Source organism: Balaenoptera acutorostrata, chromosome 10 (genome assembly GCF_949987535.1).
Source record: "Balaenoptera acutorostrata chromosome 10, mBalAcu1.1, whole genome shotgun sequence".
NCBI classification, from domain to species: Eukaryota; Metazoa; Chordata; class Mammalia; order Artiodactyla; family Balaenopteridae; genus Balaenoptera; species Balaenoptera acutorostrata.
The window spans coordinates 21,788,091-21,804,850 of record NC_080073.1 but is presented as its reverse complement, the minus strand read 5'-3'; the positions used below and the strand labels follow the sequence as shown (position 1 = coordinate 21,804,850).

At 40.9% G+C, this 16,760-nt stretch overlaps 1 protein-coding gene across 2 annotated transcripts in view; it reads right to left on the bottom strand.

The window, feature by feature from the left end:
- EOGT (EGF domain specific O-linked N-acetylglucosamine transferase) overlaps positions 1-16,760 on the bottom strand; it is a 30,384-nt gene that overhangs the window by 1,976 nt on the left and 11,648 nt on the right. For both annotated transcript variants that reach the window (XM_057555589.1, XM_007192423.3), the window contains exons 8-15: positions 15,814-15,920; positions 13,082-13,185; positions 7,415-7,507; positions 6,993-7,064; positions 6,761-6,847; positions 6,182-6,250; positions 3,893-3,954; positions 1,462-1,581 (exon numbers count right to left, since the gene is read on the bottom strand). In XM_057555589.1, coding sequence (XP_057411572.1) covers positions 1,462-1,581; positions 3,893-3,954; positions 6,182-6,250; positions 6,761-6,847; positions 6,993-7,064; positions 7,415-7,507; positions 13,082-13,185; positions 15,814-15,920 — 714 coding nt within the window. The remainder of the gene's footprint in view (positions 1-1,461; positions 1,582-3,892; positions 3,955-6,181; positions 6,251-6,760; positions 6,848-6,992; positions 7,065-7,414; positions 7,508-13,081; positions 13,186-15,813; positions 15,921-16,760) is intronic.

Genomic DNA, 16,760 nt, shown 5'->3' with positions numbered 1-16,760 from the left:
GGGACCTTTATCAATAGGACTGTGAACTTGATATTAACTCCTAATACCCCCATCTTTGTACATATGAACGTGGCCTTGGGGTAGGTAACATATCCTCCAAAGCAGAAATTGATCCCAGGTCTGTTGACCTCCAAGGCCTGAGATTTCTCAATGACATTTCTTTCCTTCCCTCCTTCCTTCCTTTCTTCCCTCCCTTCCTCTCTGGAAGAAATGGAAGAATTAAAATAGAATCTACAATTATCTGGCTATTTCTCTAACATATATATATTTTTAAATGTTTTTCAGGGTGTTGGAAGTTCATGACAACTTTTTTCTAATTAGTCTCTCATTTAAATGCCAAGTCAAGTCATTTTTAAAATGTGACCATAAAATCAAAATATTTCGATGCAAGGAGGGGAAATCAGGTAACAGTAATCACTATTGGCATCCAGAGTAGAATTATTAAAGGAGAGAATTCCATGCCTCCATAACCAAGCACCGAGTTAAAGGAACACTCTGGGAAAATTACTTTCCCCTTGAGGCCTCAGTCTCCCTGTGTATGGAATCAGCGAGCACTTGGCAAAGAGGTGGGCTTATGTTTTGGAGCTGTGTTCTTCACCAGGCATACAGGTACTCAAACTCTCTATCTCTCTTTTTTTTAATTGTGGTAGAAAACACATGACATAAAATTTACCATCTTAACCATTTGTAAGTGTACAGTTCAAGGGTAAGTATACCTTATTGTTATGTGACCAATCTCCAGAATGCTTTCATTTTGCAAAAGTGAAACTCTGTCCCCATTAAACACTAAGTCCCCGTTCACCTCTCCCCCCAGTTCCTGGCAACCTCTCTTCTACTTTCTGTCTCTACGAATCTGACTACTCTACGTACCTCATATAAGTGAAATCATACGGTATTTGTGCTTTTGAGAGTAACTTATTTCACTTAACATAATGTCCTCAAGGTTCATCCCTGTCATATAGCATGGGATAGGATTTCTTTATTTTTTAAGGCTGAATAATACTCTATTGGATGTGTGTGTATCACATTTTGTTTATCCATTCAACAGTCAATGGACAACTGAGTTACCTCCACCTCTTGGCTAATGGAAAAACGCGGCTATGAACATGGGTGGGCAACACACAGGCTCTCTTTTAACACAATAATTACACTGATTGCAGGGAGATGCTTTCAGTTTGACAGGAACACAGAAATGCACTCAGAGGAAGGAAACCATAGATTCACATCTCCCGAATCCTGCTGAGATGGGGAAGGAAATAGATATTTGCTTGCTAAGGGCAATGGCAGGCTGCAGACTTCACATTTTTAGTTGTAGGTCCTTTTTGCTTTTTAGATGCCTACATGATGTGACTTCTTTGTAATGATTAAATATTAAGCCTTTTGATGCTCTGAATGAAAGCCTCAGCTGGCAGAAAAAGCATTATCAGCTGCCTCAATGTAAAACTGTCCCCAAACACTTACAGTTCAAACACAGCAGCCCAGTCTGGAAGGAAAAGTAAATGGGTAAGACCAGCTCCATGCATTCCAATAAATATGTCCGTGTTATGCGTGATCCTTAGCTGATCTAAAAACCCAAGTTCCCTGTGAACATAAAGAACAACAAAAGAAAAAAGGGGAGGAGAGGGGAAGTATTAAGTTGAGTAAGCTCATGATTCATGGTAACAGCATTTACACAAGTATCTTTCCCAATTTAAAGCACATTCTGCCATGATATCTTTTTGCCAATTTCAAATCTACTCCAGAAATTAACAACTTAATTACTTAATAACATTTTCTCTAAGTTAAGCTCACTTTTTTTTAAACTTACATTTTCTTATTTTAGAAGAAAACTTTTATATCTGCCTTAAATGGAAAACCAGTAACTCATGACATGAACAAAACTGTAAAAATAGATATAATGAAACTAAAAAGCATTATTCCAATCTAGGTAGATAACATTGCAAGGCAAAGCTCTGAGCCTGAGGCTTGCTCCCTCTTTATGAAAAATGAAATTAGCAAGCATTAAAGTGATGCTATGATATATTCACACCAAATTGAAAACTATTTCCTTAAAATCATATAGGAATTTTTTTAAAATAAAATAAATTCTTCCTTGTGTGATTTGAGTCATTCAATTGCCATCTGGGTACTCCTAAGATTGCCTTGGATGCCATGAGGGCATTTTCCTGTCTTTGTGGATTTAGGAGGGATAAATCCACAATTTTATGCACCTTGGGACTGTAAAAGTAGTCTTTGAATTCAGGAAACTAAAAGATGTGCAAACTCTGAACTGAAAGTCAGTGAGGCTGGGAAGAAATGCTGGCCAGAGGCTAACACTCTGAATAAACATAATGGAATCGGATCTCCCAGTCCCACCCACTCAAAGTGAAGAAAAATAAATAGATCCGCTGGCATCTAAGAAGGGAAAGCAAATTTCCTCTTAATCAGCTTCACCTCTTTAAAGAGCTTCCTCTCCCAGCAGAACAGAAACCCCACACCCCGCACAAGGGAAGGGAGACAAAGGCACCAAGTGTGTCTCACACGAGGTACATGTGCCTCAGTTTCCCCAGGAATGCCAACCGATACCGAGGCAAGGAGGGGCATTCATCTGGGGGAATATATCCGTGGAGTTATTATTTCTGGGAAAGGCCCGAAGATCAGCACTCACAAACCTCGACGCCGTTAGGTTACAACTGTGTCCCTCAGATTGGCAAGGTCTGAATTTACTGTCACTCTTCCTTCACCTGGGAAACCCCTACATATTCTTCAAAGCCAGTCAGCGACAGAGCCTCAGAGGTGCCCCCACCCCCAGTTCTTTCATCCTGACCCCGGGCCCTCTTCTACCTCCACATTTTTCCTCAGGTGGCAATGAGGGGAGTCACCGTGGCGAAGTGTCACCTGTCCAATAGGAACAGCTTCGCCAACCTCACAAGAAGAGGGAGATGAGACAGAGCTAGGGAAGCATGAGAGTAAGTCTCAATAAATGACAGCTGTTCTTGCAACTGCTGTTTATTCATATTCAGTGCCTGAGGTCCTCAAGACAAGAGCCATGCTTCCTCCACAACTGCATTCCTACTGCGAAGCCTGGTGACCGGCCCATGGTAGGTACCTGATAAAGACGTGTTGTATAAATGAACAAATGTATAATGAATGAGGTGCGAAACTCCCACACTTATCAATAAGCTTAAACCTAGCTGCGTCAGGCACCCTATGCTGGTATATGTATACTTTTTTTTTTTTACATAGAAAAAATGTTTCGAAAACAAGACTATGATTGTGGGTGGGCAAAGGAGGGAGAGAAAAGTTTTCACTTTCCTTTGGAACTTTTCTATACTGCTTGACCTTTTCTACCAGGAACATGTATTATCTTTACAGTATTATTGTTTTCATGTCAACACGGGTTACCTAGACAGTAAATGATAGGCAGATTCTGTCTTTCCAAGCTGTTTACTTGTATCAGAATTTTAAAAGAAATGTAAATATTTGAAAAGATTTTTAGAAACCTCACATTATTTGATGAACCTCAAATTATTCCCTTAATTATTCCCATAATTGTAGGTCAGAAGTTGAAACCCAGCAGCTAGCAGGCAAATGAAGCCTACAACATTTTTTTAAAATTCGGAATTAGTTGCCGTCTTTTAGAAATTCAGAAATTTCAAATGAAAATCAGGATTCATCACTTCTCTTTAAAAAAAGGGATGGTGCGGCAACATGAGGCCCCTCACAGCTGAAGAGCTTCCGCCCCCTACGCCCCGGGGTCCTCACCTGCCCATTTCATTCACCGATGGCGTCCGCTTGTCCCTTCCAGGTTTACATGTGCCAACAACTCCCATTCGCAAAGTCCTTCCTCTCCCCCATTAACTCATCAAAGCCAAAGACGACAGTGTCTGCCCAAGAGTGGGTTATTACTTACTTATACTTATAATCGACAATCTGGACCTCAAATGTAGATACCGTTTTCAGTGCATTTACAAGCTGGGAAAATAAAAGAAACCTTTAGAATTTCTTTTCCTTCCTTCTCTTCTGTTTTACTTACCTTGGAGTCCCCAAATTTTTATTTTTCATATAAAATATTTTTCAAGCGTTAAATATCCTTCATGCCTATTGTGTTTAACCCTTAACTGACTTCAAGTGCAGGCTCCACGCCTGCATTTTAGGGAGGATACGCTACCTCCCTAAAATTGCACTGCTCTGAGTTGCTATGAGGCTGCGGGGTGACAATTCGTAAGAGCAAAGGGCTTGACATAGACGCACATGAAGTGTTAGCTACTGTTATTCCAATAGTTAGTCCCTCAACTTTCAACATATATTCGTTGCATACCTACTTGGTTCCAGAATTTTCTTCCTACCCATTATCTCATTTCAGACAAACCCCTAGTGCTTTGGAACCTCATCCACCGAAAACACTAAATTCCAGGCAGAAAAACATTTTCAGCATCTCTACGCAGGAAAACAACTATACTTTTAGCGCAGAGAAAACAACTAAGCACGATTAATCGATCATCAAATGCATCGTCATGGTTCTCTATGTCCCTCACGATTCTAAACTTGAAGTAGGGCAGGATTGCGTGAACCATCATTTAATGAGAGCATCTGGGTTTTGCTATCTATTCACAAGTCAAGGAAAAGAGAAAGGTGCTTTCTTCTCTGCTCATTAGCTGGGTGACCTCGGGCATGTTTTTTAACCTATAAGCCTCAGTGTCCTTGCCCAGAATAGAGAATAATAATAAGATACCTATATTTTCGGTTTGCTGGGAAAGTTGCAGTACAGGTATGGGGAACACATTGCAATATACTTGGTACATAATTGCAGCCAATACCTGTTACCTCTATCAATACATACTATTGATCTGCCTGCTAATGAGGCTTCTCACCTGTCTCTACCCCAACATTGCATTACTTGATATTTTTATTTCCAGGTGTCTAAAACACACATACTTACACTGTTCATTTCTTCCATCCACACGGCTCACAATCAATGCCTCGTTACACCATACGTTCATGTCCTCCATAATCCATATGCATCTCAAGAAGAGATGCTAATCACATAATTTGGATCAGCCAGCTAGGCATCCAAATTAATCTGTGTGAAACATTTTACCCATCAAAACCTGCCCCCAATTTCCCTCCCATCTCAAGTCCACTGAACTGCTTAAGCTAAAAGCCCAGGAGTTCACGCTTGATTCTCACTACCTCTCCTGGCCGTACCTGAGGCTACAACTGTACATTCCCACAATAAGTATCATAGGCTTTATCTCCAAGATATATCCTGAAACCACTTATTTTGTCATCCCTACTGTCACCCCCTTCATCTAAACTCTTATCGGGGCAACAGCTCTTAATCAATCTCCCCACTCCTACTCTTGCAGCCAGAGTGATTTACAAATAAATAAGTCAGTTTCATCTCTCTCTCTGTGTCTTCATCTTCTATTTGCTGCTGTGACAAATTACTACAAACTTATAATCTTGAAACAACACAGTTTATCCTCTTATGGTTCTGTAGGATAGAAGTCCTACACAAAAAGATAGAAACCTCACTGGGATGAAATCAAGGTGTAGGCAGAGCTGCACCCCTTCTGGAGTCTCTAGGGGAGAATCCTTGCCTTTTCCAGCTTCTAGAGGCCATCCACATTCGAGTAAACCTTACTATTGCAAGGACATCGTCCAGTCATGCTGTTGTAGGGCGGCTTCCATGGTGATCTCCTTGAGATTAAGTATAATTTATGAATTGATGTTGTTGAAATGAGTCAGGGAGGCTAAGAGGTGAACAATTTCTAAGACACCCATGAAAAGGATGGAGACTTTTCCAACTTAATCGGCTACTGGCTGCCACAGTCCTGCCACAGTCTATCAGCCATGTCCCCAAAGATACTCTCCCATTGTTTTGCTGCTACTTTGCCCAGAGACAAAAAGTTTGGCAAGCCATGGCAGCAAAGGCAGGACTCAGGCAGTTTTGTCTCTGCTTCCACACTGAGGTGGTGCAGATGAACGTCTACAGTAAGGCAAAGCTCATTCAGCAATGGATGGTTTGATGACTTCCAGTAGAAATCCAATAAATAAACTGGGCACAGCCATCAGACTTTTCTAAAAGCTAATAATTTCAAATCAAAGCATTTAGTATGATGTGAAAAAAATAAAGCACATCAGTCATAGGAAGTGAAATTCAATATGACGCTGTTAAAAATGCATCCCAAAAACTAACCTCATTTTGGTTGAGTATTTTCCGGTATTCTGTGCTCCGTGCGAGAATGGTGACTCGAATTTTTCCATCCTGTGGAAAAGGCAAAATAATGCTGTGTGTGCCTGGACAGATAAATGAACAACTGAACTTAAAATGTGATTTTCACCGAGAGACGAAACTCAATAAGGATAACTTTATGAAACTTTTTTTTTTTTTTTTTAGCCTGATTTCTTCACAGTTCTCTCAGGGGATAAAAATGCATCCACTTTAGCCACAGAAGGCAAAACCCGTTCATTACACTACTTCTTTTTGCTTGGTTGGGTGGATTTGGGGGCAGAGTTTATGTGCGCTGGGTAGGGGTTTGGGGAAGGATGGAGAGATATAGGGAAAAGAAAAAGAGAAAAAAACACATTCTTCCACTATCTCTTAGTTTATTGAAATTTCCTTGGTTGTTGACATCTGATTTCAAATCACTCCAGGTCAGAAAACAACCCAGAAAACACTGTCTGCTGATGATCTCCTTTTTCTGCAAAGCTGATATTGATTTTCATTCAGGGTGAAAAGTCAAGCCCACCTCAGAACCCATAATGTAGTCATTACCTTGGGACCCTCTTGTGTGATGTTCAGTCTGTGTAGTACATGCTGGGAAAATGCCCGGAATAATCCGGTATTTTGACAGCCAGATATCTAAAATAAAAAAAATTTCCTATTAAAATGAATAATATCTGCATTACTGTTTAAGATGTTCTCAAGTTATATGTAAGTGTTATCTTAAAATCCATCAAGAATACATTCTCTGAATAGGAATGTTAACCGCAGATGACATGCTTACCAGAGGGGTATTATAGAATAGTCCGTATCTCATCCGGGGGAGTAAGGAAAAAATAGCTTCTTTAAAACATACCTAAGAATGAAGATATTTTAAAAGGTAAGAGAACACAGTTTGCACCCTTCACACCAAAACAGCACTAATGATTACAGAAAAAAAAAATTAATTAATCTCTATTTTGCATCAAAATATTTTGCATAGCCAATTATTTGACTCAAGTGAAATTCATGTTCTTGGAAAAGCTATGAGCAAAAGGTTTTAAAAGCTACATGGTTAATAACCATGATGATTCTAGTTATTACAAAAGAAACTGAGTTAGAAATCAATGGTAATATCTCATAGAAACTCAGATTAAATATTTATTTGATGAGTGAGTCATCTGTAATGACAGCTATTTACAGACATTTCAGTAAAGTTTCCAGTACCCTTTTGGAATCATAAGTTTTCAAATGTATAACATCATAATCAGTAAATGCTTTCCATGTATCGGAGAACAGGTCACCATATCCATAGGAGCTCTGAAAATGGAAACAAAATAAGTTAGGGAATTTGGCTAAATGTGGCTTTTCAAAAATGTGAGAAAATACCTGAATTAGCTTCTTAGTATTAAGAACCAGCAATCCGAAATAAGCTCGTAAAATCCATAGAGAAAAAATGGATTTTCATCTTGGGCCTGAGCAAGTCCCTAATCTGATGTAATGTCAGAAATAATCACCACAATTATAATCTTAGTTTCCCATCCTAGCCCGTTTTATTCTCATGTCCTTAAAATTGCAGTCATCGTGGGGTTTTTTTCCCCGTGAATTTTCTATCCAAATCACAGATACACACAACACATACGTACACCACCTTTTGTACACACTGTGATATGCTCAGGGAGCAAAACCCATCAGAGCAGACAGAATACACTTTTGGAAAGAAATCTGAGAGCAAGAAAATGCCTTGAAAGTTTTAACATTAAAAACATAATGAATGTAACTCTAGGAAATGATGTCCCTATTGATTAATGAGTAACATAATTCCCCATTGACATTAGTGAGTAATAATAATAATAATAATATACTTTTTAAATTTATTTATTTATTGGCTGCGTTGGGTTTTTGTTGCTGCGCATGGGCTTTCTCTAGTTGCGGCGAGCGGGGGCTACTCTTCATTGCGGTGCGCAGGCTTCTCATTCCGGTGGCTTCTCTTGTTGCAGAGCACGGGCTCTAGGCACGTGGGCTTCAGTAGTTGTGGCACACCGGCTCAGTAGTTGTGGCTCGCGGGCTCTAGAGCGCAGGCTCAGTAGTTGTGGTGCAGGGGCTTAGTAGCTCCACGGCATGTGGGATCTTCCCAGACCAAGGCTCGAACCTGTGTCCCCTGCATTGGCAGGCGGATTCTTAACCATTGTGCCACCAGGGAAGTCCCAATAATAATAATATTAATAGTATCTTGCATACTTCCTTCATCTCAGGTACTGTTCTAAGAACTGGACATTATTAACACATTAAACCACCCCACTAACTTAATGAGCAAGGGAATACCATTATCCCCATTTTACAGATGAGGAAACTGAGACAAAGTTTAAGTAATTTGCCTCAACTGTAGAACTGCTGCATTTACAGGGCTGGGATTAAATCCAGTCTCTTTGGTTCCAGACTCCATGCTTGTAAACTCTATATGGCAGTTGCCTTTCGATGAGAACCAGTTTTTTCTGGTACATTTACCAAATGCATTTCATTTTTGAAAAGTAGAAATTAATTACATGCTCCATCAGCTGAAGGAAGGAGGTCAATTTATTTTGAAATGGTAGAACTTAGATGGAAAAATTCAGCCAAAAGAAGTAAGAAATACGTATTGTAGGGTTACATTCAAGGTCTACAGTTGGTTATACATGACGTTCATTATGTTCATGTCTTTTTATCTTTACAGCATTCTTTTTTTTCAGATTTTGAAAATTTTATGTTGCACATATTAGAGTTATTTCAAAGTTATTGAGAACTGTTAGATGTGGTGATTAAAAAATAAAAATTCTTTCCTTCGATGTTTCTCCAGTGCTGTTCTAATAAAGGTCTTTCTCAACACCATCAAAAATTGAATGTTCCTGTTTTGGTTCAATAATAAATAAAGGGCAATTAAAAGAAGTGATTCCAGACAGTTTCCTGAGAAAAAATACTTGGGATAAAATAAGATACCTTTGAAAGGAAAATTTAATAATAAAATAAAGTAATCCTGACTGGTCCCTTTTCAGAGAAATCATGTAGTATTCAGTAATAACCACCTCTAGAAGCTTCTTCTCTAGAAGTCCCTGAAATTCAAATTATCTGCCACAGGGGAAGGTGGGATTTTCCAGTCTTACGATGAAGAATATCTGGATATTCTTAAAGATGACATAAAATTTCCTCTTGTGTATATCTCAAACTTGAACAACCTATGACTTAGAAATTCCAGTTACAGGAATCTGCCCTGCAGAAATGCTAGGATGACTATGTAAAGACATATGTATGTGAAAAGGATGTTCAGGACAGCATTTCCGTAAAGAGCAAAGAACCGGAAACAAATTAAATGTGATCAGGGTGGGGACAGAGGTAAATACACACATTAAGGCTTCCACCAAACATCCATGACATCCAGCAAATGGAATAGCATGCAACCACTAAAGAAATGATAATCCTAAATGTGCTGACTTGGAAAGATGCCCATCATATAATATTAAGTTAGCAATATAAGAGAACATATTTTATTTTCTATAAGGATATAAACATATCCTTATACAAATTTTACATAATATATATATCCTTATATAAATCCTTACCTAAATGTTGTAAAAGGATATATTTACACTTATTAAAATAAAGTCTCCCATGGGGCTTCCCTGGTGGCGCAGTGGTTGAGAGTCTGCCTGCCAATGCAGGGGACGCAGGTTCGCGCCCTGGTCTGGGAGGATCCCATATGCCGCAGAGCAACTGGGCCCGTGAGCCACAACTACTGAGCCTGCGCGACTGGAGCCTGTGCCCCTCAACAAGAGAGGCCGCGACGGTGAAAGGCCCGTGCACTGCGATGAAGAGAGGCCCCCGCTTGCCGCAACTAGAGAAAGCCCTCGCACAGAAACGAAGACCCAACACAGCCAAAAATAAATAAATAAATAAAATGCTGGCTTAACTCCTAGAGAGTTTTAAAATAATAATAAAAAATAAAAAAGAAGTAAAGTCTCCCAAGGGACTCTCACACATGTTAACCGCAGTTACCTTCAAGGGAAATGGAATTGGAGAAGACAAAGGAGAATTTTTTTTTTAACTTTACATACTTCTGTGTTGTTTGAACTCATTATAACCTGGTCTTACTTGCGTAATTAAAAATGGCAATACTAAAGCTATACTACTGTTCCTTGTGTGCAACCCTGCTGTGCCCAGAAATGCACCCGCAGGAGTGTCCCTCATTGCATATGGCTCGAGGTTGGAGGCCCTGCCCGATCCCGCCGAGGAAGCCCCGCGCCTGAAGGGCAGCCAGACTGCTGAGCTTTGTGTGGACGAGAGGGGGAGGGCTCAGAGTCTTCCTTGTGGGACAGTTCGTAAAATGTCCCTAGGATCTGACCTGCGGCCACTGCCACCTCCCTGCTCTTCCCCTGGGCGCACAGCTCGCCCGAGGCCTTCAGGACTGGCTCTATGGCAACACCGCCCACCGTGGGGGGTTTGAAGCACCGCCAGCCTCGGGGAGGCAGGGTTGCTTCCATCAGTGCCTCACTAGCCAAAGAGAACCGGTCGGCGGCCACACAACACCTCACTACCATCGCCATCCAACCCACAGGATCCTGTGGGCCTCAGTTCTGGAACAACCTGGCCCTCGCCTGCCCTGAGACCCTGACTGAGCAACTAGCAAAGGCCTCTCTGACCAAGAAAACAGGTTTAAAACGGACGCACAGAGAGGAGCAGAGGAGGGAGGTCACATCAGGGAGGCCAACCCGCTCTGCTAAATGCATCCTGCACGTCCAGGGCAGTCGAGGTCAGGCTGCACTAACATCACACACCCAGTAAACTGAGCAACCAGGGAGCCCTGTGGTGGCCATGCATTCTCTTCACTCCACCCCAGCAGGCAGCGAGAAGGGGGAGTTTGTAGAAGCTGGCTCGGTTTAACTCAGTCCACTAGAGGAAGCCACGGAAAAGCATGCAACAAGGCACAAGGAAGCTTCTGGAAAACTTTCCGCCCACTTAACAAGTTCTGCAGGGAAGTACAGGGAGGCGATAAAGCACTGTGGTTGCAGGGCACAGGTCTGGGGGCAGACTCCCTGGACGGGCACCCTTGTCTCAACCCCTCGTTGACTGTGTCATCCTAGAGACACTGCCTGCCGCTCAAAGCCTCAGCTTCCTCATCTGTAAAATAAACGAACAAAAACCCTAGTCCACGGAGGCTTGTGCGCATTAAATGAGATAACATCAAATGTAATTTAAAAAAAAAAAAATAGAGCACAACACCCGAGTTAATCATTCAGGGCTGCCAATAGCTGATAACGTGGCCTGGAAGCCACAATCTTACGCAAAAAGAGGAAAGGAGAGGAAACATTTGCTCCCTGAAACATTGCCAAGAAATGGAACTGAGGTGGCAGCAAAACTGGAACCCAAGAGGGAAACGAAAATCCGTACAAAGAAGGAAACTAAAAGGGAGCATTAGCATGCCAGGAATATTAGAACCCATTCCCATCAGTCAGACATGAAATCAAACTACTACAGGCCTAGGGAGCCATGGTCATGAAAACCTCTCCACACAGCTCTGCGACCAGCCTCCTAGCAGCAAAAAGAGCATTAGCAAAATCAGTTGCCCTTCTGCACAAGAACCTGACGTTCAGTTAACGGTCTAGCTCTGCTCTCTGGAAGCAAGACAGTACGTCTCCCCTATGCTCTAGGTAGCACTGTTTATCATTTTAAAAGACACCCGATGGGTACACTGCATGTGGACCGGGAAAGAGTACAAGGACTCCTGTGACCGGTCGTGTCTCTCAGGATCCTGGGGGCTTGGCCAACGCAGTTGTTCCAGAAGATATTGGCCCCCATGGGATCTGTAGCTGCCCCAGGTGGATCCCGTCTCCTCGCATCTGAACTGTGCTATGTGGGCTGCTAGGACTCCCCGGAAGCAATGCCTGATGCTGCCCTGCCAGCAAGCCATGGTTCCCCTGCACTAGCCTTCCAAACAGACTCAGGACAAGAAGGGGGCCTATAAGCGCCCTGGGCGTTGGAATGTCTGGCTGACCCTGTGATGACTTCTCCGTGGGTGTTCTCACCGCCCAGGTTAGGCAGCCTTTTTCGTGTACACTATACACCACGTGTTCTCTATACACCACGTGTTCTCCTGCCCACTGTCGCTGTCATGGTTCACATTCAGAGCCCATGTGCTGTGCACCAGGCATTGTGACTGTTCGCACACGATATGCTTCATCCTCAAAATGACACTGAGGGAGATACTGTAATAATCCCATTTCACGGGTGAGAGCACTGGGGCAACTCCCCGGGGTTACCTGGGACGGTGGAGGGGCCAGCTATGGGGAAAAGCAGGGGAAAGGCAGGCAAAGAAAGAGAAGAAGGAAGAAAAGACTGCACTAAAAACAAATAAGCCCACAGCAGGCGGGATTCAACATGTGTATTCATGTGCAGATACACATGGCACAACCTGGCATAAAGCAGGAAATAACAAGGAAGCTGCAATGAAGCAAAACGGATGGTAATTACAAGAGGCCAAACTGTAAACAGAGGCACGCTCTCCTCTCATGGGTCATGTGGCGAGTCACGGAGGTTAAGTGAATGACAGTCTTTTATGCCCATCTCAGAGGAAACTTGAGCTCCACCTGCCCAAAGGGGGAAAGAAATCTTCTACAACCTCATTCTAAAATTCCAGGAATAAAGGTATATGCATACACCTGTATCTGCCCATACATTATACCTGCATGTAAATTCAGCCACACAGAGGCATTCACACACAACTGCACACACATGGATGTATGGGTGTACATGAGTATATGTAAATGTGTGTGTCTTAGAAAATTCCACTGCACGAGATCAGAGTCACACAGGTATTGAGCAAGGCAAAGACAGCGCTGAAGCAGAGAGCCTGTTTTTACTTACTGTGTCCCACATCACAACGTGCACATCTGTGCTGAAGGAATTATTAATGTGCTGAGTAATATAAAGATTGATGAAATCACAGAAGTGGTGATACATGTTAACACCTAGGATTGGAAAAAAAGAAATCCATGTTAATTAACCCCAAAGAACAAATGATTACACAATTTTTATTCTACCCCATCTACTTATAGTATGATAGACTTTTAGCTGAAATCAGTGGGGGGGGGGGAATTAAGAGTTTTTCCAAACCTAAAATGATCAGTACACAGGTAGTTCTCAGCTGACAGATTGACTGTGTTCAAAAATTCACTTTCAAATTGGAAATTAGGAATAAATTTTCCCATATACACTAAGAAACAAATGATCATTACGTTCCCAGAAAAAATAACAGAAGCCTATTTAACTCAATATGGGGTGAACCTTGAAGACTAATCACTATTTTTATGATCATTTATTGTTTTTAAATCGATGGACACCTGGTCATCACGGAAGTACTGACAATGATGGCAACTATTAACATTTTGGTATTTTTCATTCCTGTCTCTTGTTCTCCTATTTAATCACTACTTATATTGCTTCTTGGGAAAACATTAACCAACTATCATTGAAAAGAGCTGAATGTCTCATGTCCTAATTAAAAGAGCATGAACTCTGGAGTCAGAAGAACTGAGTTGCATTATGAGCAAGTACTCAGGCAAGTTTGTATATTCCAAAGCTTTAGCTTTCCTACCAGAGATCGGAAATCAATATACTTAGGTGCCAGGTTTTAGGTAATGTACCTAAAGTACCCAGCCCAGCACCTGGCACAAAGTGAAAACTTAGTGAAGACCAGCTGGATCCTGCTGGGTCAGAGGAAGGGGGAGGGCGGTGCTGCTATTTTTAAGTTCCTAAGACCGGCATTCATAAGAAACTGAACATTTTCTCAATCTCTCTCTCTCTCTTCCTCTTTCTCAGTCTCTCTCTCTCTCTGTCTTCTGCCCCCTCTCTATCCCCTTTCTCTTTCTCCACTTAGGTATGCAGGACCCAGTATTCAACCTGGAAATGTACAAATCCAAATGGGATAAAATTCCAAGAACTAACATTTAAAATATGCACTTTAAAGAAGGGAACATGTTGAATAAAAGAAAAACAGTGACTCTCAAAAGCAGAAGTCATAAAATATTCTGACTTCATTCCCATAGCGAATAATAACGTTGTGTGCCAGAAGATAAGAGTAAAAAGGACTCCATTTATGAAAGTCAGGTCATTATGCTATACACCTTTAACGTATAAAGTGCTGGATGCCAATTATATCTCAACAAAGACAAGAAAAAGGAAAAAAATACTCCATTCTTTTTAGACTGGTATCTCAGATGAATGTTTAGAGGGACTTTTTTTTTCACCCAGAAAAATCTTGCCAAAGAGCATATTTTCAAATAAATAAGAAAAAGAAAGTTCTATGGCAACCCATCCGCTTTTCCCAGGTTAGCACACAGCACACGTTAGCTCTCTCATGAATCGTTCAGCAAGTTTATAACATTTACTGAGGGATGCTGAATGCACAAAATAGCACTTGGTACCAGGAGGATTTATAAAATAGGGAGAAAACGCAGGCTCTGTCCTCAAGAAACGGGCCCCAAATGAGTCTTGTTCTGCGGAATACTCATTCTCTCAAGGTAAGAGTTAATATGAAAAGGAACACTGGATGACAGCATAAGGCAGAAGAAAAAGGCAGAGTTATGAATACAGGAAAGAAATGACACATGTCTACCCTGGCCTATTATTCCTACTTTACATCCTTTATTGCATAAGTAGCTACATAAATTTAACTGTTCGCACATGTTCAACCATTTTTTCAGGCAGATCAGTGTTTTCTTTGCCCCATTTTAATCTGCATATTTTAAAAATGAGTCAGGACCTTGAACACAGCAGTTTTACCTGCTCTCATTTCCAAAACCTAAACTTGTCTGATTTCTGAACCTCATACTTTGTAATATAACACTTAGGGCTTCAGAAGGCAGAGCACATTAAAAATATGATCAATAAATTAGAGGAATTCTGAAAGATTTGTGACAGGCGGCTCTCTATATTTCACCTTGAGCCCAGCCTCTCATGAATTTGGATGTGGTGCGGCATAGAAACCTCCATCTCTTGTAATGAGAGAGATAACGGAGTATGATTTCTGTTGCTCCCTTCCAGGGCAACGAGTTCACAAAGCAAAAGCTGCGCCTGCATGTGGAGAATTAGAAGCTATCACCTTAACTAGGAAAATAATTTTAACTTTTTTTTCAAGAATATATGGCAGAGCTAAATTCCAAAAGAATTTTAAGTTAACTTTAGTCATGGAGATGATACCAGAAAGTTTGCCAGAAGAGGTGGGCCTTCCTTTCCCACCTGCACTATATACACGGCTTTTAATTTTTAAAGAGTTCTACTGAAGCACAAGCTAAATCAAGCAATTAGAGAAACTACATGGGGTGAATGTAGTTACAAAAGGGGTACCCAGTCTTTCTCCTCTCATCTTTTGATTTTGATTGAGTCATTTGATATCAATGTGAAAGTTTCTTCTAGCATGCCAAAAATATAAAACAGTGGGAAGTTCAAATTAGTTCACTTCTTCACGAGAAGAAAGCAAAAAGCAAATCTATTGTTTAATGTCACATTGCCCCCCAAATTATAGGAATACATATATCAAAAAAAGGAACAAAACCACATTAACCAATAAATAAATAACAGACAAATTAACTTCTCACCTGCATCTAATTTCATGAAGTAGGTTGGTTTCTCAATAACAATGTCACACTTAGCATCTTCTACTGGTCTGAAGTTGAGCTGAGTATAGCTTTGTAGCTCAGCAAACCTGGAATTAAGAATCAAGAGATACTTTCAAAGGGATCCTCCTGGACTTCCTACTGAAACCTTGTAACTTAGGATCTGTTCATTAAGCAAATTTTATTTCTAGAAAACACTCTTATAAAGACATGTGGAACTTCTCAAACTTACTAACATTTATGTAACTTGATATCGATTTTAATGTTGAGACAAAAAGCAAAAATGATTTTAAATTTCAGCCTAATGTGCAAGACCAACTGGGAACTTTGCTGACAAAGAAAAAATTTACACATAGAGTTGACCAAAAAACTCTACCAGTAAAGTGGGAAGATTAAAAAAGGTTTCTTGCAGTCTGACGAGGCTCAGAAGTAACATTGACCCAGAGAACCTTCTTGGATTCTGAGAAAGATGGCATTCCTAGAATTACCAAGTGCCTAGAAAAAACAGCAGACAGCTATGCTTCCCAGAGGAAAAGAAAGTCTGTTTCTCGGAAAACAACTTTGGAAGCCACTTGGTACAATTTTCTTCCATACAAAAGAAGACAATCACAAGTTAACCTAAAGATCGCTGTAACTCTTCATCTTTGAGACCATGTCTGAGGTAAGACAAATATCAAATAGAGCCTTTTAAAACACACATAATGCTGAAATATTTATTTGTAGTGGCTTCAAAAACAGGTCCACAAATTCTGTGATACTTCTCCCTTCAGGAGGTAGAGATGAATATCCTCCCCTGGAGGGTGAGTTGGACTTAGTGATTCACTTCTTTTTTTTTTTTTTTAATTTATTTATTTAATTTATTTTTTGGCTGCATTGGGTCTTTGTTGCTGCGCACAGGCTTTCTCTAGTTGTGGCGAGCAGGGGCTACT